This window comes from Pan troglodytes, chromosome 20 (genome assembly GCF_028858775.2).
Source record: "Pan troglodytes isolate AG18354 chromosome 20, NHGRI_mPanTro3-v2.0_pri, whole genome shotgun sequence".
NCBI lineage: Eukaryota > Metazoa > Chordata > Mammalia > Primates > Hominidae > Pan > Pan troglodytes.
Window position 1 is genome coordinate 8,152,708 of NC_072418.2, and position 26,732 is coordinate 8,179,439.

At 56.9% G+C, this 26,732-nt stretch overlaps 1 protein-coding gene across 1 annotated transcript; it reads left to right on the plus strand.

The window, feature by feature from the left end:
- The first annotated feature begins 1,031 nt into the window (after positions 1-1,031).
- NRTN (neurturin) lies at positions 1,032-24,371 on the plus strand. The gene is made up of 3 exons (XM_016934794.4): positions 1,032-1,444; positions 19,806-20,372; positions 23,796-24,371. The coding sequence occupies exons 2-3, from the start codon at positions 20,204-20,206 to the stop codon at positions 24,218-24,220; spliced, it is 594 nt and encodes a 197-aa protein (XP_016790283.1). The 5' UTR covers positions 1,032-1,444; positions 19,806-20,203; the 3' UTR covers positions 24,221-24,371.
- Positions 24,372-26,732: the final 2,361 nt, after the last annotated feature.

Sequence of the window (26,732 nt, forward strand, 5' to 3'; positions counted from 1 at the left end):
CAAGAACGCAGGCGGCGCGGGGAGGAGTCTGCAGGGCGGGAGTTTTTCGGTCACCCCGCGGGGCGGGGGCGGGGCCGCAGCAGTCCCAGCCCAGCTCAGCCATCCCAGTCCCGTCCCCGAGTTAGCCCGGCGCCGCCAGGGGGCGCTGTGGGAGCGCGGAGCCGTCGGGGAGGAGCCCGGGTGGGTTTGGGCTCCCCTGCCCGCGAGCCTTGGTGCCAGGAGGGGGCGCCGGCGGGAGCTAGGAGCGAGAAATCCCCTGCAGGGCTCTGAGGCCGCACTGGGGGACTTACTGCTTGATGGGGGGCACTGAGGACAGCGGGTGTCGTCATCCGTCCGAGGGGAAGACTTTGCGTCTCAGTTCCCTGGAAGAGCTTTCTTGGGAGGGGGCTTCTTCAGCTTCTGGGGAAGGAGAACCTGGGACGAGATTGGAGGGGGACACCCCAATCCTCAGTGGGGTGGGGGGAGCTGTATGCGGGGGTCACAGCTGTCGGGGTGGGGGCCATTGGTCTTAGTTCGCCAGAAGGGGTCGGGGGAGCGTCTTGGGGCTCCGGATTTAGGCAAGAGGAGCCGTCAGGGGTCCCCGGAGTGAGGATGGGAAACAGCTAGTTTGAGGGGGGCGCCGCTCTGGGGGCTTCCCTTGAGGGGCTTCTTTAGTGAAGGGACTTCTTGGCGCCTTGTTCTCTGGAAGGGGACCTGGGACAGGTTTGGGAGGTCTGGCAGAAAGGTCAGATCCTCGATAGAATGTGGGGGGCGCCAAGGGCCACAGGCACTGGCGTCGGGACAGCTGCGGCTCTTAGACACCTTCGGAGGGGGTGTCTTGGGGTCCCGGCTTTCCCGAAGGGGAGCCGTCGGAGTCCCCGGGGCCGGGGGAGAAAGCCGTCTAAAGGGGGCTCTGTGGTTGGTTCCCGCGCCTCTGCCACCTGCGCTCCTCCGGTCCCCCTCCGGCGGGGGCGGGGAGGGCAGGGAGGGCCGGGGAAACCCGAGCCACCGCCCCCAGCCCCGCCCCCGGCCCCGCCCCCGGCCCCGCGCCGGCCGAGCCGTCCGCGGCGGGAGCGGCTGAGGCGGCGGGAGAGCGCGCCCTGAAGCCGCTCCGAGTGCCCAGGTCCCTCTCGCCGCCGCCCCGGAGCCCCGTGCTGCGCGCCGAGGCCGCCTGCGCCGTCCGTGCGCCCCCGCGCCCCGCGCCCTCTGAGCCGCCGGCCGTCCAGGGCACCCACCCCCAGCCCCAGCCCCCGCCGGGCCGGGATGGCCGCAGCCCGCGGCTAAGCGAGCCCGGGGGGGCCCCATGGGCCGGCCCGCGCCGCACCCCGCCCGCGGCCGCCCCCTCCGGCCCGGGCCCCCCCCGGGCACCGCGGGCCCAGGCGGCCCGGATGGCGGTCGCGGCGGCTGGGGCAGGGGCTGGGGCCGGCGCGGCCGCCACTGACGGGTAGTCCGGCGCCCACAGCAGGTAAGCAAGGGGCAGGCGGGGCAGGTGGGGGGGCAGCAGGGTACGACGGGGACGACCTGCCCCATGGACGGGGCATGGAGGGTGCTGAGGACTCCGAGTAGACCAGGGGATTCCTTCCTGCAGCAGAACCAGCGGGTGTATGAGGGTGGGGTCAGAGGGACGACAGGTCAGCGCGTGGGGAGGGGCGGGGGCGTGAAGCCAGATCCTAAGCGGCTCTCCAAGCCCGAATCCAGCCGCGGTGTCCCTGTCCGACGGGGCGGGCGCACTCCTGTCTCCTAAAACCTCCAAGTGTGCATCTGAGGAAGGCACGGTGCCCTCCCCAGAATCCCCTTAGCCTCTAGGAGGGCGAGACCCAGACACCCCTTTAGCCATGTGGTCTCCAAGGGGCCGTTGGGGGGCTTCCGGATCCTGCAGAGCCCGGGCGGGGGGCTGCCGTCGCGGTCCAGCTGCGCACAGAAGTAAACATCTGTCAGTGGCGCGTTCCCTGCTCGCCGCCGCCGCCGCCGGGGACACGGTGTCCTCCGGTGAGGGCCGGGCCCTCTCGGCTCCTGGAGCAGCCCGTTCAGCCACCAGAGGGCGTGAAACCCTTTGGTGTTGGGGGTGGGGGTCCCTTAAGGGCAAAGCCTGGATGTGAAGTGGGGGGAGGCTGTGCCTGCCTTTCCTGCTTTTTATAAAAGGTGTCTCCTGCACGGGGATAGCCCCGAATTGTCCCAGGAGGTGGTTTGTGGATTAGGAGTTATTAGGCCCAAGGGGGCTGCAGACAGATTAGTGGGGAGGGGGGTGTGCTGGAGAGAGAAATGGCTCTCCCAGGGTGAATGCCACCACTGTCCCCTCCCCAGAACGCATCCGACCTGCCCACAGGCTTGTGATTACCTGCAGGGCTCGTCATTGGTCCAGATTTGGGGAGTGGGGCCAGGGGCTTAAAGCAGGGGGGTGCAGGAGGCCGGACCCCTGACTTTCCTCCCTCTTGCCTGTCTCCCCTGCCCTTTCCCTGTTCTCTACATCCTTGTCCCTGTTCCATGGCCCTCTTTGTCTGTCTCTGAGTGCCCCGGGCTGAGGAAGCCTGGGTGGGGTGTGACCAGCCTCAGAGGATGTCAGTGAGGGGCAGGATCCCACCCACACTGCCAGCTTCTCCCACCCCCAGCTTCTTGCCTTGGGGCCCTTTGGACACCCCTCCCTCCTCCCTTCATCCTAAGACTCCCGAGGTTCATAGCTCCGGCACCAACTCCACCCCCAGGGAGCTACAGAAAGCTTCTTCCAGGGGTGCAGGGAAGAAAATAAAACATTCCCCTCTTCAGCTGGGTACTGCATCTGAAACTCCACCATCAGCACTGGCCCCTCGCGTTTCAGGTCCCAGTTTTCAGGGAGCAAACAGAGGAGACAGCTTTCAAGAGTTGGGCAGAAGGGACTCAAGAAGTTTGCAGCCGGGCACAACACAATCAAAAGATTGTTTCGACAAATGTGTGTCGATGGCAACCGCGTGGTTGACTGGTGTCAGGGTTGTTGGGTGCTGTCCTTCAAGGGAGGCAGATTTACACCCAGGGACACAGGGCTGGGGAAGTTCAGAGTGGGGATGGAGGGCTCTACCTCAGGGTAGGAATGTCAGAGAAGACTTCCTTCCTGGAGGAAGGGCCTCAGAGGTGGGGCTGTGAAGGATGAGTAGGAGTTTTCTAAGTGGGAAAGGAAAAGGCATTCCAGGTGGCTGTGCATGCAAAGATCTGGAGGCATGGAATAGTCAAGGCACCTTGGTGAGTGTGGGAGAGACTGTTCTAGAAGGCTGGCAGAGGAAGAACTGGGCTGGGGCACTCAAGGTTGAATCCCTGGAGGTAGGGGCTGAATACACAGATTAGAGACGTGCAAGTTGTTAATGTATCTGGAGTCACTGGGCTGGGCTATCTTTGCTGGGGGGCTGTGGGTTTCCTCCGCTGATGCATCTCCCTGGTCCTCCAAGTTGAGGCAGAGGCTCTGGGGCCTCAAGGTGGAGGTGGTGGCCGGGGGTCGGGGTCGGGAGATGGACAGGAGGCTCCCAAACCAGCCTTGCACTTGCAGGGCTGATAATGGCCTTGAAGGAAGCCTGAAGAAAGAGTGGATGTGAATGGGGCATGCCTGCAGGAAGGGTGTCTCGGAGATGATGATGTTGGAATGGAGGGGTCTCCCTGTCAAATCCAAAAGAAATCAGGCTTCAGGCGAGCCCTGGAAGAAATCAGACAGCAGGCCCAGCTTACAGCATGTGGCCCTCACTTCCCAAGTGGGGAAACTAAGGCCCAGAGAGAGGGCACTGTTCGTGCTTAAATAGCGCAGTGTGTCAGGAACCAAGGCACAATTTGAATTTGGGGAGATGGAAAAGATGATGGCCGGGCGCAGTGGCTCATGCCTGTAATCCCAACACTTTGGGAGGCCAAGGCAGGTGGATCCTTTGAGCCCAGGAGTTCCAGACTAGCCTGGGAAACATAGCAAGACCCCATCTCTACCAAAAATGCAAAAATTAGTCAGATGTGGTGGCATCCCCCTCTGGTCCCAGCTACTCGGGAGGCTGGAGTGGGAGGATTTCTTGAGCCCAGGAGGTCGAGGCCGCTGTGAGCTGAGATCGCACCACTGCACTCCAGCCTGGGTGACAGAGTGAGACCCCGTCTCAAAAGAAGAAAGACAAGATGATTGAGATGACCTGTTTCCCGGGAAACTGAAGAGTGGTTCCCAGTCTCACCCAGTGTTAGGGTTTAACCTTCATCTGGGGTCTGTGCCTCAGTTTCTCTTTCCATCAGATGGCCAGCATCTTGTGGTGTCCTGGCCGCTCCCGGAGGACCCATGTCGCTCAAGCCACCCGCTGGGACCTGTGCCAGCTGCTTAGCCATGCCAGGCCTCATTAGGCTGATCCTGTCATCCCACCCCGGGGACCCCCCTCCTGCCAGCTCCAGATGCCTCCGAGGCCAGCCCTGGGGCAGCCTGGCCAGCCCCAAGAGACTGGTGTGGTCAAGGTGGCAACTTTATAGCCCAACCACAGAGGGCCAGGGCCAGAAATAGTGGGTCTAAGAAGCTGGCACACGCACGCTCCCCAGCCTCCCTCCCCAGACACAGCTGGGTGGCGGGTACAGGAAGAGAGAGCTCCAGGTGCCGGTGGGGGACTGCGGGGCACTGACCCTGCAGGCCACAGGGCCCTCGTTACTTCCTGCCTCATCTCCCTGCATTGTCCCCTGGCTCCTGGCACTCCAGCCACGCTGGTCATCTCGAACAGGCACGGTCCTGCCTCCGAGCCTTTATACGTGCAGCTCCCTCCGCCTGGAACACTCTTTCCAGATCTTCAATGGTGGCTTTTTTTTTTTTTTTTTGAGACAGAGTCTCGCTCTGTCACCCAGGTTGGAGTGCAGTGGTGCGATCTCGGCTCACTGCAAGCTCCGCCTTCCGGGTTCACGCCATTCTCCTGCCTCAGCCTCCCGAGTAGCTGGGACTACAGGTGCCCACCACCACGCCCGGCTAATTTTTTGTATTTTTAGTAAGGACGGGGTTTCACTGTGTTAGCCAGGATGGTCTTGATCTCCTGACCTCATGATCCTCCCGCCTCGGCCTCCCAAAGTGCTGGGATTACAGGCGTGAGCCACCCCGCCCGGCCAATGGTGGCATCTTTACTGTCATCCAGGCGTCAGCTCAAATGCTTCCTCCTCTGAGAAGCCCTCCTTGACTCCCCAGTCTAGAAGCAGCCTCCAGTCACTATGGCTTCATCCTGAGTTTTTTTTTTTTTCCTGAGACAGGGTGTTGCTCTGTCGCCCAGACTAGAGTGCAGTGGCGCAATCATAGCTCATTGCAGCCTCCACCTCCTGGACTCAAGCGATCCTCTTGCGTCAGCTTCCTGAGTAGCTGGGACTACAGGTACATGCCACCAAGCCCAGCTAATTTTAAAATTTTTTGTAGAGACGGGGGTCTCGCTATGTTGCCCAGGCTGGTCTCAAAATCCTGGGCTCAACCGATCCTCCCGCCTCAGCCTCCCAAAGTGCTGGGATGCCAGGCATGAGCCACTCTGCACCCAGCCCCATCCTGGTTTTTTGTTGTTGTTTGTGTGCTCTTGACATCTAATTACCTTATTTCACATTTATTATCTGTCTCCCCGACTGGATGGTGAGTTTGTCGGGGAGGGGCCCAGGGTGGCCTTGGTTACCACCAAGTCCCTGGTCCCCAGCCAGGCCCTGGCACACAGTAGGCGCTCAATAAGTGTTTGTCAGGTTAATTCGTGTGCTGGAGGCGGAACCCAGCCTGGCACTCTGGGCTTTCTGCCACTGGGGCCTTTTACTTGCTGGATCTGCTCTGCTGTGTGTCTTTAAGAAAATCTCGTACCTCCCTGGGTCTCAGCGCCACTGTTCTCTCAAACAGCAGGTCCTAAGCCCCTCTCTCACCTCTCCTCTTTTCCTCTTGTTAACACAGGCCAGCGGGTTCCCAGGCAGTAGTTGTGGAGTCCGGGAGAGAACAAGTTTGGAGTTGGATCCAGGTTCCAATCCCAGCTCAGACACTTGTTACTTTAAATTAAAAACATTTTTTTTTGGCCAGGCGTGGTGGCTCATGCCTGTAATCCCAGCACTTTGGGAGGCCGAGGCTGGCGGATCACGAGGTCAGGAGATCAAGACCATCCTAGCTAACATGGCGAAACCCCGTCTCTACTAAAAATACAAAAAAATTAGCTGGGCGTGGTGGCGGGCGCCTGTAGTCCCAGCTACTCGGGAGGCCAAGGCAGGAGAATGGCGTGAACCCGGAAGGCGGAGCTTGCAGTGAGCCGAGATCGCGCCACTGCACTCCAGCCTGGGGACAGAGCAAGACTCCGTTTCAAAAAAAAAAAAAAATTTTTTTTTGTAAAGACAGAGTCTTGCTATGTTGGCCAGGCTGGTGTTGAACTGCTGGTCTCAAGCAGTCCTCCCACCTTGGCCTCCCAACATGCTGTGATTATAGGCATGAGCCACCACAACCAGCCTCAGCTGCTTACTTGCTGTGTGCCCTTGAATAAGTCACTTAACTTCTCTTAGCCTCAGTTTCCCTACGTGGAAAACAGGGCTAATAATAATAACATGTTTTTCAGGGACTGTGGGAGAATTAAATGTGGGGGAAAGCACTCATCACAGTGTCTGCCTCTAAATAATGGAATAGCCAACATTGCTGGTGTTGTTATTGTTGTCAGAGAGGCCAGAAAGCACATGCTTAAGAATATGGAGGTTACGGCCTGGCGCAGTGGCTCGTGCCTGTAATCCCAGCACTTTGGGAGGCCAAGGCGGGCGGATCACGAGGTCAGATCAAGACCACCCTGGCCAACATGGTGAAACCCCATCTCTACTAAAAATACAAAAATTAGCTGGACATGGTGGCTCGTGCCTGTAATCCTAGCTACTTGGGAGGCTGAGACAGGATAATCGCTTGAACCCAGGAGGCAGAGGTTGCACTGAGCTGAGATCGCTCCACTGCACTCCAGCCTGGCAACAGAGCAAGACTCCATCTCAAAAAAAAAAAGAATATATAGGTTATAGGCTGGGCACGGTTGTCACACCTGTAATCCCAGCACTTTGGGAGTCTGAGGCAGGAGGATCACTTGAGGTCAGGAGTTCAAGACCAGCCTGGCCAACATGGTGAAACCCCGTCTCTACTAAAAATACAAAAAAATTAGCTGGGTATAGTGGCGTGCACCTGTAATCCCAGCTACTCAGGAGGCTGAGGCAGGAGAACCGCTTGAACCCCAGAGGTGGGGTTGCAGTGAGCCGAGATCGTGCCACTGCACTCCACAGCGAGACTTTTGTCTTGAAAAAAAGAAAAAAATAGAGGTTTTGCAGCCATTGATTGGATAATAAAAGAAAAAAGAATATGGAGGGAGGGGTGTTGGAAGTGAGTCTTTGAGGAATGAGTAGGAGTTTGCTGACCACCTGTGTTCAAATCCCAGCTCAGCCACTTAGGTTGTTTGAATCTGAGCAAGTTACTTCACTTCTCTGGACCTCAGTTTTCCACCTACCAAATGGGGATAAAATAGTCCATACCTTGATACAAGTTACTACATGTAAAGTGCTTAGAATGGCACTAATAGTGTTGTTCACGAGTGTTAGTTTCAGTTATTATTACTATTATTATTAGAGACGGAGTCTCGCCCTGTCGCCCAGGCTGGAGTGCACTGGTGCGATCTTGGCTCACTGCAACCTCCATGTCCTGGGTTCAAGTGATTCTCCTGCCTCAGCCTCCCGAGTAGCTGGGACTGGTGGAGTGCACCACCACACCCGGCTAATTTGTTTTTTTTTTTTTTTTTGCATTTTCAGTAGAGATGGAGTTTCACCATGTTAGCCAGGCTGGTCTCGAACTCCTGGCCTAAAGTGATCCGCCTGCCTTGGCCTCCCAAAGTGCTGGGATTACAGCTGTGAGCCACCGCACCCGGCCCAGTTATTATTATTATTATTTTATTTATTTATTTTTTTGAGACAGAGTTCACTCTGTCACCCAGGCTGGAGTACAGTGGTGCGATCTTGGCCCACTGCAAGCTCCGCCTCTTGGGTTCACGCCATTCTCCTGCCTCAGCCTCTCAAGTAGCTGGGACTACAGGCGCCCAATGCCACGCCCAGCCAATTTTTTTTGTATTTTTAGTAGAGACAGGGTTTCACCATGTTATCCAGGATGGTCTCGATCTCCTGACCTCGTGATCCACCCGCCTCAGCCTCCTAAGTGCTGGGATTACAGGCGTGAGCCACCGTGCCGGGCCCAGTTATTATTATTATTTTACCACTATTATTATCACGAAGGAGCCACCATACTCCTCCCCAGAAACCACTATCCCTGACCATCCATCCCTCAGCTTCACTTTGGCAAAGACAGACCCAGAGTCCTTCAAGACAAGATCATGTGCTGGGACTTGATGCCCAGGGTAGCAGGAAGCCAGCGATAGTTCTAGCAGTTGGGCAGCACTCAGCTTCTGTGCTGGGGGAAGAAGAGGAGAGGCTGGACCTCTTTGTCCGGCAGACCTGGAAGGGGCGGCTGGGGGTGTCTGTGTCTGCACCCCCTGACACATGAAGCCACCCCTAGGTTGGCCTCTGGCCCCCGCAGACGCAGTATCGGAACCAGCTGTGCTTGCCAGATGTTCCTGGTTTGCCCCCAGATGTGTGTCGCCAGTTCGAGGCTGTCCTGGCTGCCTCATCCCTCCCGTGGGGTGGGCCCAGGCCCTGGGGCCCTCTGAGGGAGGGGGCACATTTTTGTGGGCTGTGGAATTTGTTTTGTGTTTTGTAGAATCACTGAGTCTTGCCTTGAGAGGCCCAGACCCCTGGCCAAGTCTTGCCCCTCATGGGGCCTCAGTTTCTCCACCAGTGGAACCTCAGGGAACTCCTAGGGGCCATCTAGGAACAGGAGACCAGGAGGCTGCCCTAGGAACAGGCCCGGCCGTGAGCCCTCAAGCTATCAGCACTTGGGGAAAACAGAGGCACAGGTGCGCAAACACATGTATGCCGCGGCGTTCACACACACAGGCACTTCCCCACTGGCATGTGCTGGCTTCACGGCCTGGCATCCTCTACCCATGGGCAGTGGCAAGAGCACAAGAGCCACTTGGTCAAGCTCTTCCAGGTCCTCTCTGGCTTTCCTACAGTGCTGGGTGGCACCCTTCGTGCCCTATTGAAGATGGGAGGCCAGGCATGGTGGCTCACACCTGTAATCACAGCACTTTGGGAGGCAAAGAAGGGAGGATCGCTTGAGGCCAGGAGTTCGAGACCAGCCTGGGTAACATGGCGAGACTTTGTCTCTATTAAAAAAATTTTTTTTTAATTCTAAAAAAAACAGATGGAGGCTGGGCACAGTGGTTCATGCCTATAATTCCAGCACTTTGGGAGGCAGAGGCGGGCGGATCACCTGAAGTGAGGAGTTTGAGACCAGCCTGGCCAACATGGTGAAACCCTGTCTCTACTAAAAAATATAAAAGTTTGGCCAGGCGCAGTGGCTCACGCCTGTAATCCCAGCACTTTGGGAGGCCGAAGCGAGCGGATCACTTGAGGTCAGGAGTTTTAGACCAGTCTGGCCAACATGGTGAAACCTCGTTTCTACTAAAAATACAAAAAAATTAACCAGGCATGGTGGCTTATGCCTGTAATCCTAGCTACTCGGGAGGCTGAGGCAGGAAAATTGCTTGAACCTGGGAGGCGGAGGTTGCAGTGAGCTGTGATCATGCCACTGCACTCCAGCCTCCAGCTTGGGCAACAGAGCAAGACTCCGTCTGAAAAAAAAAAAGCCAGGCATGGTGGCGCACACCTGTAGTCCCAGCTACTCGGGAGGCTGAGACAGGAGAATCGCTTGAACTCGGGAGCCAGAGGTTGCAGTGAGCTGAGATCGCACTACTGCACTCCAACCTGTGTGACAGAGTGCGACTCTGTCTCAAAAGACAAAATACAAAAATTAGCCAGGCATGGTGACAGGCATCTGTAGTCCCAGCTGCTTGGGAGGCTGAGGCAGGAGAATGGCTTGAACCTGGGAAGCAGAGGTTGCAATCAGCTGAGATAACACCATTGCGCTCCAGCCTGGGCAACAGAGCCAGACTCCGTCTCAAAATATATATATATATATATGGGGAAACTGAGTCACAGGAGGACCAGGAGTGAAACGGAGAGGAAGGAGAAGTGTATGCAGGGCAGCACCCCCACAGGCAAAAGTGTGCAGACTTGGGATCTGCAGCAAGCTCACCCCTCTGTAAACTGAATTCTCAAAGTTAGCCCTGTGCCCTGCAAAACCTCAGCCGAAGATGTCCCTCTAGAAACTCCCATCCAGCAAAGACAGTCATGGGCACAGACACCATGCTTACAGGGCTGGGCAAGAGGAAGGCACCCATGGCTGGGGGTGGCCAAGATGGGTAGCAGGGAAGGGTTTCTGGTGGAGGGGCTGTAGGAGCTAGGGCTTTCAGGGTAGAGTAGGAGTTTGCCAAATTAAGATAGGCCCCAATTCCAGGCCTCCCCAAGATTAGAAGAGATGCCTACATGGAGAGAGGGTCCCCCTCCCTTTCTTCATCTCTCAGGTGCCACTCTTTGAGATCGGGAGTTCTGTAGGACAGAGGCTTTTATCCCTGGGACTGGGTGTGCCCGGCAGGTGTCCCCTGGGGAGTTCGGTGGGAAGGGGAGTGGGGGTGCCAGGGCGTTGCCTGTGCATAAAGATAATGAGCAACATTTCCTGGCATCACCAAGGAAGGTGCCAGAAACACACACCCTTGCGCCGGCTGTCTGTTGCTTTGGTTGATTGGAAGGGCCTGCCTAGCTGTGTGACGTTGGGCTGCTCTTTGCCTCTCTCTGAGTCCATTTCCCTTCTTTCCCCTTCCTTCCCCAGCTCTGGGGATTGTGTGGCCTCCAGCTAAAAGTGAAGGTCTGTCCTAGGTCCTTCTTGCTGCACCTCACACTGCTACGCTCCCAGCCCCTCCAGGAAGGAAGGAGGCTTCCCTCCCTCCAGGCAATGCAGGTTCTCCAGGATTTCTACGTTTTCTCCAGGACTGGGAAGGGATCTCTAGCCAGGCCCTGCACAGGCAATGTAGATGGCACCCGGGATCCCTGCAGGGGTGGACACGGGCAGTGGTCAGGGCGGGGCCGTTCCCTCCTGAGTCCCCCGGCCCCATCTGCTTCCCCTCCTCTCACTCTCCTCCCACCGTGTCTGTGCGCCCTGGAATCTTTGCAGCTGTGGGCGTTGGTGGCGTGTTCACCTGTGCACCCCTGTGTGTGTGTGTGGCCAGGAGGAGGGTCTTGGGGACCTTGGCCAGAGCACAAATGACAATGGATGCTCTTGTGTGTGTCTCTGTGAGACCGGATTACCACGTGTGAGTGGGGAAAATCTGTGTGTGTAAGTGGGATCATGCTTGAGTGTGAGTGTGAAAACACCCTGGTTTTTCACTGTGGGGTTGTTCAAGTGTGTGTGTGTGTGCAAACACCAGCACGTGGATATAACGTTTCACCACAAGTGTGAAAGCACTCAAGTGTGTGAGTGTGATTTTTTTTTTTTTTTTTTTGGAGACGAAGTCTCGGTCTGTCACCCAGGCTGGAGTACAGTGGCGCGATCTTGGCTCACTGCAACCTCCACCCCTTGGGTTCAAGCAGTTCTCCTGCCTTACTCACTCTCCCTAATAGCTGGGATTACAGGCGTGCACTACCACACCCGGCTAATTTTTGTATTTTTAGTAGAGACGGGGTTTCGCCATGTTGGCCAGGCTGGTCTCAAATTCCTGACCTCCAGGGATCCGCCTGCCTCAGCCTTCCAAAGTGCTGGGATTACAGACGTGAGCCACCGCGCCCGGCCTGTTTTTTTTTTTTTTTCTTTTTGAGACAGAGACTCACTCTGTTGCCCAGGCTGGAGTGCAATGGTGCGATCTCGACTCACTGCAACCTCCTTCTCCCGGGTTCAAGCAATTCTTCTGCCTCAGCCTCCTGAGTAGTTGGGATTACAGGTGCCTGTCACCGTGCCTGGCTAATTTTTGTATTTTTAGTAGAGATGGGGTTTTGCCATGTTGGCCAGGCTGGTCTCGAACTCCTGACTTCAAGTGATCCACCCGCCTTGGCCTCTCGAAGTGCTGGGATTACAGGCGTGAGCCACTGTGCCTGGCCGATGGTGTCTTTTAAAAATTTATTATTTTCTATTTTTGTAGAGATGGGGTCTTACTATGTTATCCAGGCTGGTCTCGAACTTCCAGGCTCAGGCGAACTCCCCGCCTCAGCCTCCCAAAGTGCTGGGATTATAGGCGTGAGCCACTGAGCCTGGCCGAGTTTCACCAGTATTTCTGCTAACGTCCTTTCTCTGTCCCAGGGTCCATCCAGGATCCCAGATGACATTTAGCCATCCCCTTTCCTTTGGCCCCTCCAATCTGAGACTCCTCCTCCATCTGTCTTTGTCCTTCATGACCTTGACTCTTTTTGTCTTTTCTCTTCTCATCTTCTTTTCTTTTCTTTTTTTATTTTTGAGACGGAGTCTTGCTCTGTCGTCCGGGCTGGAATGCAGTGGTGCAGTCTCGGCTCGCTGCAACCTCCGCCTCCCAGGTTCAAGCGATTCTCCTGCTTCAGCCTCCTGAGTAGCTGGGATGACAGGCATCTGCCACCATGACTGGCTAATTTTTTTTGTATTTTTAGTAGAGACGGGGTTTCACCATGTTGGTCAGACTGGTCTCAAACTCCTGACCTCAAATGATCTGCCTGCCTTGGCCTCCCAAAGTGCTGGGATTACAGACGTGAGCCAACGTGCCCCGTCTTGTCTTCTTTTCTTTTCTGAGACAGGGTCTCCCTATATTGCCCAGGTTGGTCTCAAACTCCTGGCCTCAAGCAGTCCTCCTGCCTTGGCCTCCCAAAGTGCTGGGATCAAAGGCATGAGCCACCTTGCCCAGCCAGTGAGTGTTTTGAATGAAGGTGGAAGCGTCCAAGTGTGTGAGTGTGGTCATGTTTGAGTGTGACTGTGAAAACGCCCTAGCATGTGAGCACGATGTATTCAAATGTGAGTGTGAGAACACACTAGTGGATTCATGCGGTGGTGTTCTGGTGTGTGGGTGTGATTGTGTTAGAATATGTGAGCCTGGAAACATCTGAGTATGCATGGGATCATGTTTGGGTATAAGTATGAAAATACTGGCTGGGTGCAGTGGATCACACCTGGAATCCCAGTGCTTTGGGAGGCTGAGGTGGGAGGATTGCTTGAGGCCAAGAGTTTGAGACCAGCCTGAGCAACACAGTGAAACCCAGTTTCTACCAAAAAACAAAAACAAAAACAAAAATACAGCCAGGCATGGTGGCACACACCTGTGGTCCCAGCTACTTGGGAGGCTGAGGCAGGAGGATCACTTGAGCCCAGGACTCAGAGGTTGCAGTGAGCCGAGGTTGCGCCACTGCACTCCAGCCTGGGCAACAGAGCAAGATTCTATCAAAGAAAGAGAGAGAGAGGGAAGGAAGGAGGGAGGAAAGGAGTGAGGGAGGGAGGGAGGGAAAGAGAGAGGGAAGGAAGGAGGGAGGAAAGGAGTGAAGGAGGGAGGGAAAGAGGGAGGGAGGGAAAGAGAGAGGGAGAGAGAGAAAGAGAGAGAGGAAGGAAGGAAGGGAAAGAGAGAAAGAGAGAGAAAGGAAGGAAGGAAGGGAAAGAGAGAAAGAGAGAAAGGAAGGAAGGGAGGGAGGGAGGGAGAGAGGAAGAAAAAGAGAAAGAAAAAGGAAGGAAGGGAGGGAGGGAGGGAGGGAAAGAGAGGAAGGAAGGGAGGGAGAGAGAGAGAAAGAAAAAGAAGAAGGCAGGCAGGCAGGCAGGCGTGTGAGTGTCATCATGGTCAAATGTGTGATTGTGTTTCAATGCGTGTGAAAAAGTCCAAGTGTGTGTGAGTGTGAGGACACCCCAGGATGTGTGTGTAACCCTGTTTGAGTGTGGAAATGTGAAAACAGTGAATGTGGGAGTGTTTTGTTTTGTTTCGTTTCCAGACGGAGTCTTGCTCTGTCACCAAGGCTGGAGTGCAGTGGTGTGATCTCAGCTCACTGCAACCTCTGCCTCCCGGGTTCAAGCGATTCTCCTGCCTCAGCCTCCCGAGTAGCTGGGATTACAGGCGCACACTGCCACACCCGGCTAATTTTTTTTCTTTTTTGAGATGGAGTCTCGCTCTGTCGCTCAGGCTGGAGTGCAGTGGGGAGACCTCAGCTCACTGCAACCTCCACCTCCCAGGTTCAAGTGATTCTCCTGCCTCAGCTTCCCGAGTAGCTAAGATTACAGGCGCCCACCACCACACTCGGCTAATTTTTGTATTTTTAGTAGAGACAGGGTTTCACCATGTTGGCCAGGTTGGTCTCGAACTCCTGACCTCAGGTGATCCAACCGCCTCAGCCTCCCAAAGTGCTGGGATTACAGGTGTGAGCCACTGCACCCAGCCAAATGTGGGAGCGTTTGAGCACACAAGTGTGCTTGAGTGAGAATGCTTGAGCATGTGAGTGTGATCGTGTGTGTGTGGGCAGTGTGGGAGTGTGTGTGTACGAGTATGAAAGAACCTGAGTGTGAGGACATGAGATGGCTGGGTGTGAATGAGTGTGAATGGGCACACAAGTGTAAGCCTGACAGTGTGCTGTGTGAGATGGGGCATCTCGCTATGTTGCCCAGGCTGGTCTCGAATTCCTGGGCTCTGGCAGCTGTGGGTGCTGGCAGCGTGTTCACCTGTGTACCCCTGTGTGTGTGGCCAGGATGAGGGGTCTCAGGGCACAGATGATGACCTGAGCTAGATTGCAAATGACAGTGGGCACTCCTGTACCTACAAATGTGTGTCTCTATGCAGTTGGACAGGTACAGATGCCTCCCTAGGTTAGGGCCTCCGGGACACAGGAACACGCATTGTGCACACCCAGCCCCCTCCCCGTGCCCTCCGCCACACCCACATCACCCCCACCTGGTCGCGTCCATGCCAGAGACAAACCAGTTAGGTGGCCCCCGAGAACAGAGAGGCCCATTGTTCATGGCTGCTAATCAGCCCTGCCTGCTGGGCCCCCTCCGCCAATGGCCCCCCGATTTCCTGCCCTCCACCAGAACTCTAGGTGGGGTGAGTCTGAAGCTCCAAGGCCTCCAGGGGGTCCTGTGACCAGGCCATGCTGGGGCTAGGCCCTTGGTAGAAACAGACCACCACAGCCCAAGACTTGTTCCAATCCAATGGGGAAACTGAGTCACACCACTCCAAGACTTGAATGTGTGGGCAAGCAGGGTGGAGGGGGGTCCAGAGAGGTCCGGGGCCCGGGTAGGTTTCCTGCCTGTCTCCCCCTCCTACCACCAGCATTCAAATGCTGGCTCTATGACCTTGGACAAGTCACTTCCCAGCTCTGGGCCTGTTTCCCATTCATGCAGTGGGGATAAGGGTATTACTTGCAGCCAGGCGCAGTGGCTCATGCCTGTAATCCCAGCACTTTGGGAAGCCAAGGCAGGAGGCTCGCTTGAGCCCAGGAGTTCAAGACCAGCCTGGGCAACATGATGAGACCTCGTCTCTACAAAAAATTTAAAAATTGGTCAGGTGTGGTGGCTCACGCCTGTAATCCCAGCACTTTGGGAGGCCAAAGCGGGTGGATCACCTGAGGTCAGGAGTTCAAGACTAACCTGACCAACATGGTGAAACCCCATCTCTACTAAAAATACAAAAAATTAGCCAGGCGTGGTGGCACATGCCTGTAGTCCCAGCTACTTGGGAGGCTGAAGCAGGAGAATTGCTTGAACTTGGGAGGTGGAGGTTGCAGTGAGCCGAGATCATGTCATTGCACTCCAGCCTGGGCAACAAGAGCAAAATTCCATCTCAAAAATAAATAAAAATTTTAAAAAATAAATAAAAATTGGCTGGGTGTGATGGTGCATGCCTGTGGTCCCAGTTACTTGGGAGGCTGAGGTGGGAGGATCACCTGAGCTGGGTAGGTTGAGGCTGCAGTGGGCGCTGTGATTGCACCACTGTACTCCAGCCTGGGCAACAGAGTGAGATCCTGTCTCAAAAAAGAAAAAAAAAAGTGGGGGTATTACCTGCTTCTTAGGACGCTTGTAAGGTTGGAATGACTGTATCTGTGTTAAGTTTGTAAAATGGGGTTGGACATAAAGTAGGTGATCGTTAAGAATAAAGGGGATGATGGCCAGGCACGGTGGCTCTCGCCTGTAATCCCAGCACTTTGGGAGGCTGAGGCGGGTGGATCACAAGGTCAGGAGATCGAGACCATCCTGGTTAACATGGTGAAACCCTGTCTTTACTAAAAATACAAAAATTTAGCTGGGCGTGGTGGCGGGCGCCTATAGTCCCAGCTACTCAGGAGGCTGAGGCAGGAGAATGGCGTGAACCTGGGAGGCGGAGGTTGCAGTGAGCCAAGATTGTGCCACTGCACTCCAGCCTGGGCAACAGAGCAAGACTCCGTCTCAAAAAAAAAAAAAAAAATTGCCAGGCACGGTGGCTCACGCCTGTAATCCCAGCACTTTTGGAGGCTGAGGCGGGTATATCACGAGGTGAGGAGATCAAGACCATCCTGGCTAACACGGTGAAACCCTGTCTCTACTAAAAATACAAAAAATTAGCTGGGTGTGGTGGCGGGCGCCTGTAGTTCCAGCTACTCTGGAGGCTGAGGCAGGAGAATCACTTGAACCCAGGAGGCGGAGGTTGCAGTGAGCCGAGATCGCGCCACTACACTCAGCCTGGGCGACAGAGTGAGACTCCGTCTCAAAAAAAAAAAAAAAAAATTACTTAGACATGGTGGCACATTCCTTTAATCCCAGCTACTTGGGAGGCTGAGGCAGGAGAATCGCTTGAACCCAGGAGGTGGAGGTTACAGTGAGCTGAGATCGCACCACTGCGCTCCACACTCCAGCCTGGGCAACAGAGTGAAACTCCGTCTCAAAAAAAAAAAAAAAAAAAAGGAATAAAGGGGATGGGTTTGACATCTGACAAAATGCTGCTGCTGCCATCCGCTTCTGCAAAACCTCAAGAATGAAGTGTCCTTCCCATGGCCCACACGAGGCCCTGCACGAGCTGCTCCATCCCCTTCCAAACCTCCCCTCCTCTCTCTTCCCCTCCTCACTCTGCTCAGACACACGGGCCTCCTCACTGTTCCTCCAACATGCCACGTGTGGTCTGCCCCAGGGCCTTTGCACAGGCCGTGCCTCTGCCTGGAACACCTGCCCCCAGATTCTCCTATGGCTGACTTCTCACACTTGGGTCTTAATGCATGCATCACCTCCTCAGGGAGGGCCCCCCTGCCCACCCCCAGTGAATCTAGCCCCATTCAGGACAGTCATCTTTATTATGCACTGATTGTATACTATGCCCAGAGACTTCAACTGTGGTTTCTTTTTCATCCTCCCAATAAATCCATCCATCCATCCATTCACTCAGACATGAAATTCTGGACCCTCCAATTCAGGATCTGGGCCACCCAGTGCCTAGTTTTTTTTTTTTTTTTTTTTTTTTTTTGCGACAGAGTTTCATTCTGTCACCCAGGCTGGAGTGCAGTGGTGCAATCTCAGCTCACTGCAACCTCCGCCTCCCGGGTTCAAGCGATTCTCCTGCCTCAGCCTCCCAAGTAGCTGGGATTACAGGTGTGCCACCATGCCCGGCTAATTTTTGTATTTGTAGTAGAGATGGGGTTTCACCATATTGGCCAGACTGGTCTTGAACACCTGACCTCAGGTAATCTGCCCTCCTCAGCCTCCCAAAGTGCTGGGATTACTACAGGCATGAGCCACCGCACCCATCAGCCTAGCTTCTTTGTGTTCATTCATTCATTCATCATTCAGCAAATGTCTATGAGCGCCTACTCTGTGCCACTGAACCAGCTGGGCTGGCCCTGGGGGAGAATCGACTTCCCCTGCAAATTCACTCTCATCAGATCCCCGGGCTGGTCTAGGATTTGTTTAGATGCCCTCACGTTGGGGAACTCATTCCTTACTAAGAATAACCACCACCAATACCAAACAGTCTCAAGTACCACCAATAGTGGTGAGTTCTCAGGGTGACTACAGCATCTGCTCCCAAGCCCAGCCCAGCCCATATGGTGTGTGCTGTGTCAAAGAACCTGGGTTCGAATCCCATGTCCTTTTCTAACCCTTGGACAAGCCCATACTCATTTTGTGCCTCGGTTTCCCTAGCTGTAAAATGGAGATAGTAGTGCCTCTCTCGTGGGCTCAGCACCAGGCCTGTTACACAGCTGGTGCTTAATAAATGTGTCCTGTTACTTAAGGTCTGATGTGTGTAGCTCCCGTGGTCGCCGCCCATGGGGGTGAGTGGGGTGGGGAAGGGGTGGTTCAAGTTTCTGCACATAAGGACACGAGGCACGGTCCATGCAAATGAAATGCAAATCCCATGCAAATAAATCTCTGGGTGGTGCAGGGCACCGCGCAAGGCTGGAGGTACAAGGTGCACGCATTGGGGGGGGCGCCTGGGAACCCCATGAGCCGAGCCCAGGCCCGGAGGTGCTGACCCGCATCCAGCCTGGCTTTCAGTGCTCGGTGTAAATGTTTACACCTGGCCGGCCGCCAGGCTCCACGCCGCCCCACACTAGGCAGCCAGGAGGGGGAATGTAAACTCGGGCTGGGGGCCGCGGGACACTCGGGAGGAGCCCAGACGGCGTCGAGTGTGGTGGGTGTGTACACGCGAGTTATTAAACACCGACTATATGCAGTGAGGAGGATGCCACCAGGCACTCACAGCACCAAGTAACTGGTGCCTGAATGGGTAAAGCTCAGGGCATTCCTGGGGGCCCACTAGCGCCCCTGCACCAGCCAGAGGTTGAAGTGAATAGGGTAGGCAGTCATGGAAGGCTTCCTGGAGGAGGCACCCTCCAAGCTGAGATTGCAAGGGGAGTGACAGCTAGGTACAGTGACTCACGCCTGCAATCCCAGCTCTTTGGGAGGCCAAAGTGGAAGGATAGCTTGAGCCCAGGAGTTTGAGACCAGCCTGGGCAACGTTGTGAGACTCCCCTCTCTATTAAACAAAAACAAAAACAAAAAAAATTAAAAATTAGCCAGGCATGGTGGCTCATGCCTGTAGTCAGTCCTAGCTACTTGGGAGGCTGAGGTGGGAGGATCGCTTGAGCCTAGGAGGTGGAGGCTGCAGGGAGCTGTGATCACACCACTGCACTCCAGCCTGGGTGACAGAGCAAGACCCTGTCTCAAAAAAAAAGAAAGAGAGAGAGAGAAAGAGAGAGAGAGAAAGAGAGAGAGAGAAAGAAAGGAAAGAAAGGAAGAGAAAAGAAAGAAAGAGAAGAAAGAAAGAAAAAGAAAGGAAATAAAGAAAGAGAAAGAGAGAGGAGGCTGGGTGCGGTGGCTCATGCCTGTAATCCCAGCACTTTGGGAGGCCAAAGTGGGCGGATCACTTGAGGTCAGGAGCTTGAGACCAGCATAGCTAACAGGGAGAAACCCTGTCTCTATTAAAAATACAAAAATTAGCCAGTCATGCTGGCAGGTGCCTGTAATCCCAGCTACTTGGGGGGCTGAGGCAGGAGAATCGCTTGAACCCGGGAGGCAGAGGTTGCAGTGAGCTGAGATTGCGCCACTGCACTCCAGCCTGAGGGACAAGAGCGAGACTCCATCTCCAAAAGAAAAAAAGAAAAAGAGGAAGAAAGGGGAGTGGGAGTGGGGAAGGAGGGAAGAAGTGTTCTCCATGGAAGGACCTATCTGTGCAAAAGCCCAGAGCTGGGACTCCATGTCCAGGGCAGCTCTGGTCCATTGCTGCCCACTTCTGGGCCTGCTTATCCATCTGGATGGGAAACAGGCTCAGAGAGGGGCAGAGTCAATGGAGGACACCAGCGTGTAGGGAACAGTGTCAGCCCCAGATTCCTGCCTCCAGACTGTCCTAAACACCACCCTCCCCGCGCCTTTGTCCCACACTGCCACCTGCCGGGAATGACCTCTCCTCCTTTCACTCTTCCCCCTGGCTCCTCAGCTGCAGCCGCTCCGGCCTCCTTGCTGTTCCTGGGATACGCCACACTCAGTCTGGCCTCGGGGCCTTTGCACTGGCTGTGTCCCCTGCCTGTGATGCCATTCTCCTCTGCCTGGCCAACTCCTACGTTTATTCAAGTCTGGACCTTGTCATCGGCTCCTCAGGAAGGCACTCCGGGACCCCCAGATGGGGGCGGTTCCCTGTGACTCCTGGCACGGAGGCCAACCCCTTCCTTGTTCAATGTTTCCTTGAGGGACCATTCCCATGTGATTATCGACCACTCGGCAGGCGTTCAAAGTCAAAGGCCCCACACTGAGTCCTGGCCCAGCGCCCTGTGCCCGTTGGCTGCTGGAGGGACAGACGGGGCGTGCGGCTGACCATCCCGTGCCCGCAGGCTGAGGATGCAGCGCTGGAAGGCGGCGGCCTTGGCCTCAGTGCTCTGCAGCTCCGTGCTGTCCATCTGGATGTGTCGAGAGGGCCTGCTTCTCAGCCACCGCCTCGGACCTGCGCTGGTCCCCCTGCACCGCCTGCCTCGAACTCTGGACGCCCGGATTGCCCGCCTGGCCCAGTGTAAGCTCCTCCTCTGTGTGGGGTCAGATACCCCCAACGTAAGGGGTAGAATTTCAGGCAGTGGAGTGGGAGGTGGGGGGGGTGTCATAGGTTTTTTAAAGATAGGGCCAGCCAGCCCCCTTGCAGGGAGGCAGGGACAGACATCCTAAAAGATTATTCAGGGCAAGGCATGGTGGCGCCTGCCTATAATCCCAGCACTTTGGGAGGCTGAGACAGGAGGATCTCTTGAGCCCAGGAGTTCATGACCAGCCAGGGCAATGTAGCGAGACCGCCATCTCTACAAAAAACTTCAGAAATTAGCCAGGTGTAGTGGCGCACGCCTGTAGTTCCAGCTACTTGGGAGGCTGAGGTGGGAGGATCACTTGAGCCCAAGAGTTCAAGGCTGCATTGAGCTATGATTGCACCACTATACTCCAGCCTGAGCAACAGAGCAAGATTCTGTCTCAAAACATTATAATAATAAATACATTTTCTAAAAAAAGATGGGGTGGAGGGAGGTTGCAAATTCCCCCAATGGCCTGGTGGAGCTAGGGTGACTTCTGGGAACTGGGGTCTTTCGGCTCAGCTGTCACAAGGAATTAGGCTCTGCCCTGAGGTCCCGTGGGGGCCAGATGGAGATTAGACCTGGGCATTCGCCTGGTTGGCCCCCGCGGCGCAGCAGGGGGGGCGGTGGGAGGAGAGAGAGGCTGGATCTGAGGTCCCAGTGACCTGCCCCAGGGGACAGGGACCAAGGGGAGGCGGGAGATGGGGCAGGAGCTAAAAACCGGAAGAAAGGCCCAGAGATTCGAAGGGGTGAGGAGGGGTGGAGAGAGGAGAGACGGGGCTGGGGGCACAGACACGGGCAAAAGTGCTGCTATAGGGACACAGAAATGCCCACCCTGAGGGCAAGACCCTCGCCCAACTCCCCACCAATCCCTAATGCCTGCCCCACCGCAGGTGCTGTGGGGTGAGGGTGGTGCGTGGGCCCTGACCCCTGTGCTCACGCACATGTCCATGCGTGCGCCTGCACGGGCATCTGAGGCGTGGATGCCGGCAGGGTGCGTGTGCAGCGCCTTTGGGTGTGGGCGAGTACGCCCATGTGCGCGTCTGCGCCCGCCCCTGCCAGCCCACACAATCCTCTTTTCTTGTCCTTACAATGCACAAGGGTGGCCTCCAGCACGAGCTCCACTTCTGTCCTCCCACCACTTCCCTCTCTGCAAGCGGCGTGAAGTCCTTCCTAGGACTCTGGGACAGAGACCCGGGCGGGACCCCCAAAATCCAGTGCTCCAGGACTTGGGGTGCGGGGGGCAAAGCACGAATGGAGGAATTTCAGGCACTGCGGAGGGTCAGGGCCCATGGGCGGGTGCCTGTCTGCCCTACTGCAAAAAGGGAGTGGCCACTGACTCCCCAAGTCCCCATGTTCTAGGCTCCTGGTGGAATTTCAGGCTGGGGACCTTGTGTTCTAGCCCCTGTGCAAGCAGCCAGCCCCGTTGCAGGGAGGCAGGGACAGACATCCTAAAAGATTGTTGCCAGGTGCGGTGGCTCACGCCTGTGATCCCAGCACTTTGGGAGGCCGAGGTGGGCGGATCACGAGGTCAGGAGATGGAGACCATTCTGGCTAACACTGTGAAACCCTGTCTCTACTAAAATTACAAAAAAATTAGCCGGGCGTGGTGGTGGGCGCCTGTAGTCCCAACTACTCGGAGGCTGAGGCGGGAGAATGGCGTGAACCCGGGAGGCGGAGCTTGAGTGAGCCGAGATCGCGCCACTGCACTCCAGCCTGGGCGACAGAGCGAGACTCCGTCTCAAAAAAAAAAAAAAAAAAAAAAAAAAAAAAAAAAGATTATTCATTGTTTATATGGAATTCAGATTTAGCCGGGCATCTGTATTGTATCGGGCAAGCCCACAAATGTCTGCTTCGATGCACCCCTCTGGGGTTGGGTGTGCCCCTAACTAACCCCCCAGCACAGTCCTGGCCACTCCAGTCCTGCTCCGGGGCTTAAAGAACACGGACTAGGTTGCTCAGTCATCGCCCACCCCCCGCACCGATTTCCCACCCTCTCAGCCCCGGCCAAGACAGAGATCATGGAAGCTTCATGGGACAGACAGGGAAACTGAGGCCTGAGGTTGCAAGTGGCGAAAGTGTTAGAGTCATGCTCTGAGGCTGGGTTTGTCTTGTTTCTGAGACCCCCTGTGGGAACAGACATCTCCTCCCCCACCAAACCCCAGGAGACAGACAGCCCCTCCTTCCCCAGGGCCACCCAGAGGCTCATTCTTTTGACAGCCAGGTGCACCAGCCCGGGGGGCAGGTGGGGACTAAAGATTTCCTCTCCCAACCACAAGCGTGACTGCCACCTGCTCTGGGGCTGGGAGTCCCCTGCCTGCAGGTCCGCCAGCAGCGCTGCCTGTCATTCCAGCGTCTGCAGTTCTCTCCTGGGGCTTCCGAGTTTGGGGGTGGAGCCACCGCTTGGGTAATAAATTTAGGCTGCCAGGCCCTGGGAATTGGTGACTTGGGCACCTCCTGGCGAGTGTGGGAGAAAGCGGCTGGACCTGGGCCAAACTTGGGTGAACGATGAAGGCAGGAAGAATGACCTTTAAGCCCGCCTCTGTCGCGCTCTCTCGGCCACCTGCTAATGATGTGACCTTGGGATGGTCCGTTTTGTCACCTGTCACATGGGGGTGGCCTTGACAGTAGCTGCTGCCACTCCATGGAGTGGGGTCCCCACACAGGCCTCGGATGCAGTAGGCTGCGGTACCTGCTGCTCCTCTGCATTCGGAGAAACCCAAACACCCCGATTCATTTCTTGGATAGGGAAACTGAGGCTCCACTGCACAGCGGGGCAGTGGGGATGGAGGGAGTCTGAAAAGCCCGGGGACTCAGAGCAGACGTCGGGGCCTGAAGAGGGGGCTCTAGAGACCTATGACAACCTCACTAAAGAGGGATGGGGCATGGGAAGCAGCCCCCCAGTGCTGCCCAGAGAGGGTGCACCAGTGTCCTGGGGCAGCCCAGCATAGGGGAGGGGTCCAGATAGATTTGCGATGGAGGACGAGGAGAATGGAGCAGCAATGGGGTGAGAGAGGGGCCCAGAGGAGGTGAGTTAGAGACCCCAGTCAGCTCAGCTCAAGGTGAGACGGGCTGGAAAGCGGCCCGGAAAAGATGGACCAGGTTCTGGGCAGCCAATACAGGCTCAGGGTTCAAAAAGGGGTTTTGGACCAGCGTAGGGGTGTGAGTGTGTACGTGCCCCCCAGTGCCGCCCAGAGAGGGTGCATGAGCAGCTCAGCAAGAGGGTGGGGAAATTTGGGATCTGGGAGTGAGACGAGAAGCCGTCTAGGCCTGGCGTCCCAGCAAGGGTCTTCGTTTGCAGGGGTACAGAAAGGGTAGGGGGCTCCCTCCCACCCCCTGCACCCACTGACCCCCCCTCCTTTCTGTTCCTCCCCTCGCAGACCGTGCACTGCTGCAGGGCGCCCCGGATGCGATGGAGCTGCGCGAGCTGACGCCCTGGGCTGGGCGGCCCCCAGGTCCGCGCCGTCGGGCGGGGCCCCGGCGGCGGCGCGCGCGTGCGCGGTTGGGGGCGCGGCCTTGCGGGCTGCGCGAGCTGGAGGTGCGCGTGAGCGAGCTCGGCCTGGGCTACGCGTCCGACGAGACGGTGCTGTTCCGCTACTGCGCAGGCGCCTGCGAGGCTGCCGCGCGCGTCTACGACCTCGGGCTGCGACGACTGCGCCAGCGGCGGCGCCTGCGGCGGGAGCGGGTGCGCGCGCAGCCCTGCTGCCGCCCGACGGCCTACGAGGACGAGGTGTCCTTCCTGGACGCGCACAGCCGCTACCACACGGTGCACGAGCTGTCGGCGCGCGAGTGCGCCTGCGTGTGACCCTACCTCACTCGGCCGGCGCGGCGGCCACTCCCCCCGCCTCGACGGCACCACTGGCCGGCCCCGCGAAAGACTGCGCGTGCGTAGAGCACGCCGGCGCGGCCCCGGGACTCTCGCGATAACTGTACTGAGATAAAGTGTGGCAACTCGAGCTGGCTGGTGATTCATCCTCGGCGAGGGGTTCGCGTGTGGGCCGCGTCGCAGTCTCCGCCGGGAAAGCGGGGACCAGTGGGGGGGCCCAGCTGCAGGGTAGTGGGAGGATGCTGTTTGCTTTGGGGGAAGGGTAGATGCAAAGTGGGTCCAGTTTATGGCGGACAAAAAGGAAAATGGGGTGAATGGGGCTATGTTGGCAGGGACCGTCCTTCCTGCCTCCCTACGGGTCCCTCTGCCCGTCCCGAGCGTGTTCCGGTCCGCACCTCTTCGCTGTGTGGGCTTCTGGGGAGGGGAAAGGGGAGCTATGCTCGGATGAAGAGACCGAGGTCTAGGTGGACCCCGTTTCCCCAGCTTGTTCCCTTCCGCACCTCTCCGCGGTGCGGGCTTCTGGGATGAAGACACTGAAGTCTAGGTGGGCCCAGTTTCCCCAGATTGTCCCTGACTGCACCTCTCGCTTCTGGGATGAAGAGACTGAGGTCTAGGTGGACCCAGTTTCCCCAGCTTGTTCCTGACTGCACCTCTCTGCTGTGTGGACTTCTGGAGACGGGGAAAGGGGGAGACACTGTGGGTGAGGAGCCTGAGGTCCAGGTGGAATCAGTTCCCCAGCGTCTCCCCGTCCGCACTGATCCCGCTATGTGGGTTTCTAGGAAGGGGGAGCCACTCTGGGGGTGAGGAGAGTGAAGTCCAGGTGGACCTGGGCCTCCCTTATCCGACGGCCTCCTCGGGCCGGTCTTCGCCCACCAGAGTGAGCTGAAAGCCACTATCTCCTTCCACCAGCTACTAAAAATACCCGCACGCTGCCCACCTCCCGGCGGGGAGAGGCCTGGGGCGGGCGCCAGCCCCATCCAGCCCGAAGCCGGCGCCTGCTGGGGTAGAGCTGGGTCCCCAGAGACCTGGGTCCTCGGCCCATAAAAGCCCTGGCCGGGCCTCGAGGGGGGGGATTTACGACGAGCCCCTGCGGAGTATGGAAAAAGCCCGGCTCGGTGTTTAGATTTCCCCACGGTGTCACCTTGATGCTTGGCAGGCCTCGGGTGTTGGGTTGCCAGAGCGCAGGAGGGGTCGGCGGGTCCCACGGTCGGTCTGAGGGGCGGGGAAGGGGCGGGCACTGCGAGCCCAGAGCAGGCACCGGCGAGGCGAGACTCCTCCCCTCCTGCCCCTCAGACTGGGGGTTCCCAAGGCTACAACCCTTCTCCTTAGCTGGGCCCCCTCCCCTCCTTCCCACACGTCTGCCCTTAGGACCACCCTCTAACCACAGTGTCCCTTCCCAGGCTCAGCCCGCATCCCCCCACCCCCCGCAAAGCTGGAGGGCGCAGATCGGAAACCGCCCCCAGGGAGAATCACCCAGCCATGAAGGAACATCCCTAGCCCCTGGCTCCCGGGGACCCACAGCTACAGCTGGAGACACTCAAGGCGGCTAATCAGCAGGACTTCCAGGGAGCCCTGAGAGCAGGGCTTGGCGGCCAGGCGGGTGATCTGCTTGGGAAGCAGTTTCAGGGCTGCCGCTGGCTGGGGTCCCCGCCTACCCCCACAGTCTTCTGACTCTGAGGTTTAAGGTGGTGGATTCCTCCACCCTTTGGGCCGACTCAGCCCGGCCTCCGCAGAGAGGCCGGAGTTCCCAGACGCTGCGGAAGCCCAAGTGACGCTTACTCCGAGCCTCCGTTTCCCCATCCTAGATGGCCTGGCCTCAGAGAGGAGTGTTGTTCAGCCCAGGACACACAGCGAGAAAGCTGACCATCAGGGGTCTGCCGCCCCCCCGAAGCTCTCCTCCCACAGTGTGCATGTGTGTGTGAGTGTTGCCCACCCTCCGGGGCCTCCCGGACATCGGCCTTCCTGTCTCCCACCCAGATCCAGCGTCCCAACCACAGGGCGCGGGCCCAGTCCACCAGGGAATTGGAACATAAATAAACTGAGAAGCCCCTGCAGTTCCCTGGGGCTGCGGTTGTCATCAGCGCATCGGCACACCGGATGAGGGTCTCTCTCACACACACACACAAGCACACTCACAAGACACAGAGATCACCATCCATAAGGGCTCAGCAGGCAGGACCCATGATCCTACACAGTCACCTTCCACACAGAATTGCACACTCAGAAAGGGACACTCCCCCTTTTTTTTTTTTTCTTGAGACAGTCTCACTGTGTCGCCCAGGCTGGAGTGCAGTGGTGCGATCATGGCTCCCTACAACATCTGCCTCCTGGGTTCAAGCGATTCTTGCGTCTCAGCCACCTGGGTAGCTGGGATTACAGGCACCGGCCACCACACCCAGCTAATTTTTTTTTTTTTTTTTTTTTTTTTTTTTTTTTTTTTTTTTTTTTTTTTTTTTGAGACAGAGTCTCGCTCTGTCGCCAGGCTGGAGTG

Coding starts and splice junctions, on each gene's coding strand:
- NRTN (XM_016934794.4), top strand. CDS start 20,204: ATGCAGCGCTGGAAGGCGGCGGCCTTGGCCTCAGTGCTCTGCAGCTCC. Junction 20,373..23,795: donor GATTGCCCGCCTGGCCCAGT/GTAAGCTCCTCC, acceptor CTCCCCTCGCAG/ACCGTGCACTGCTGCAGGGC.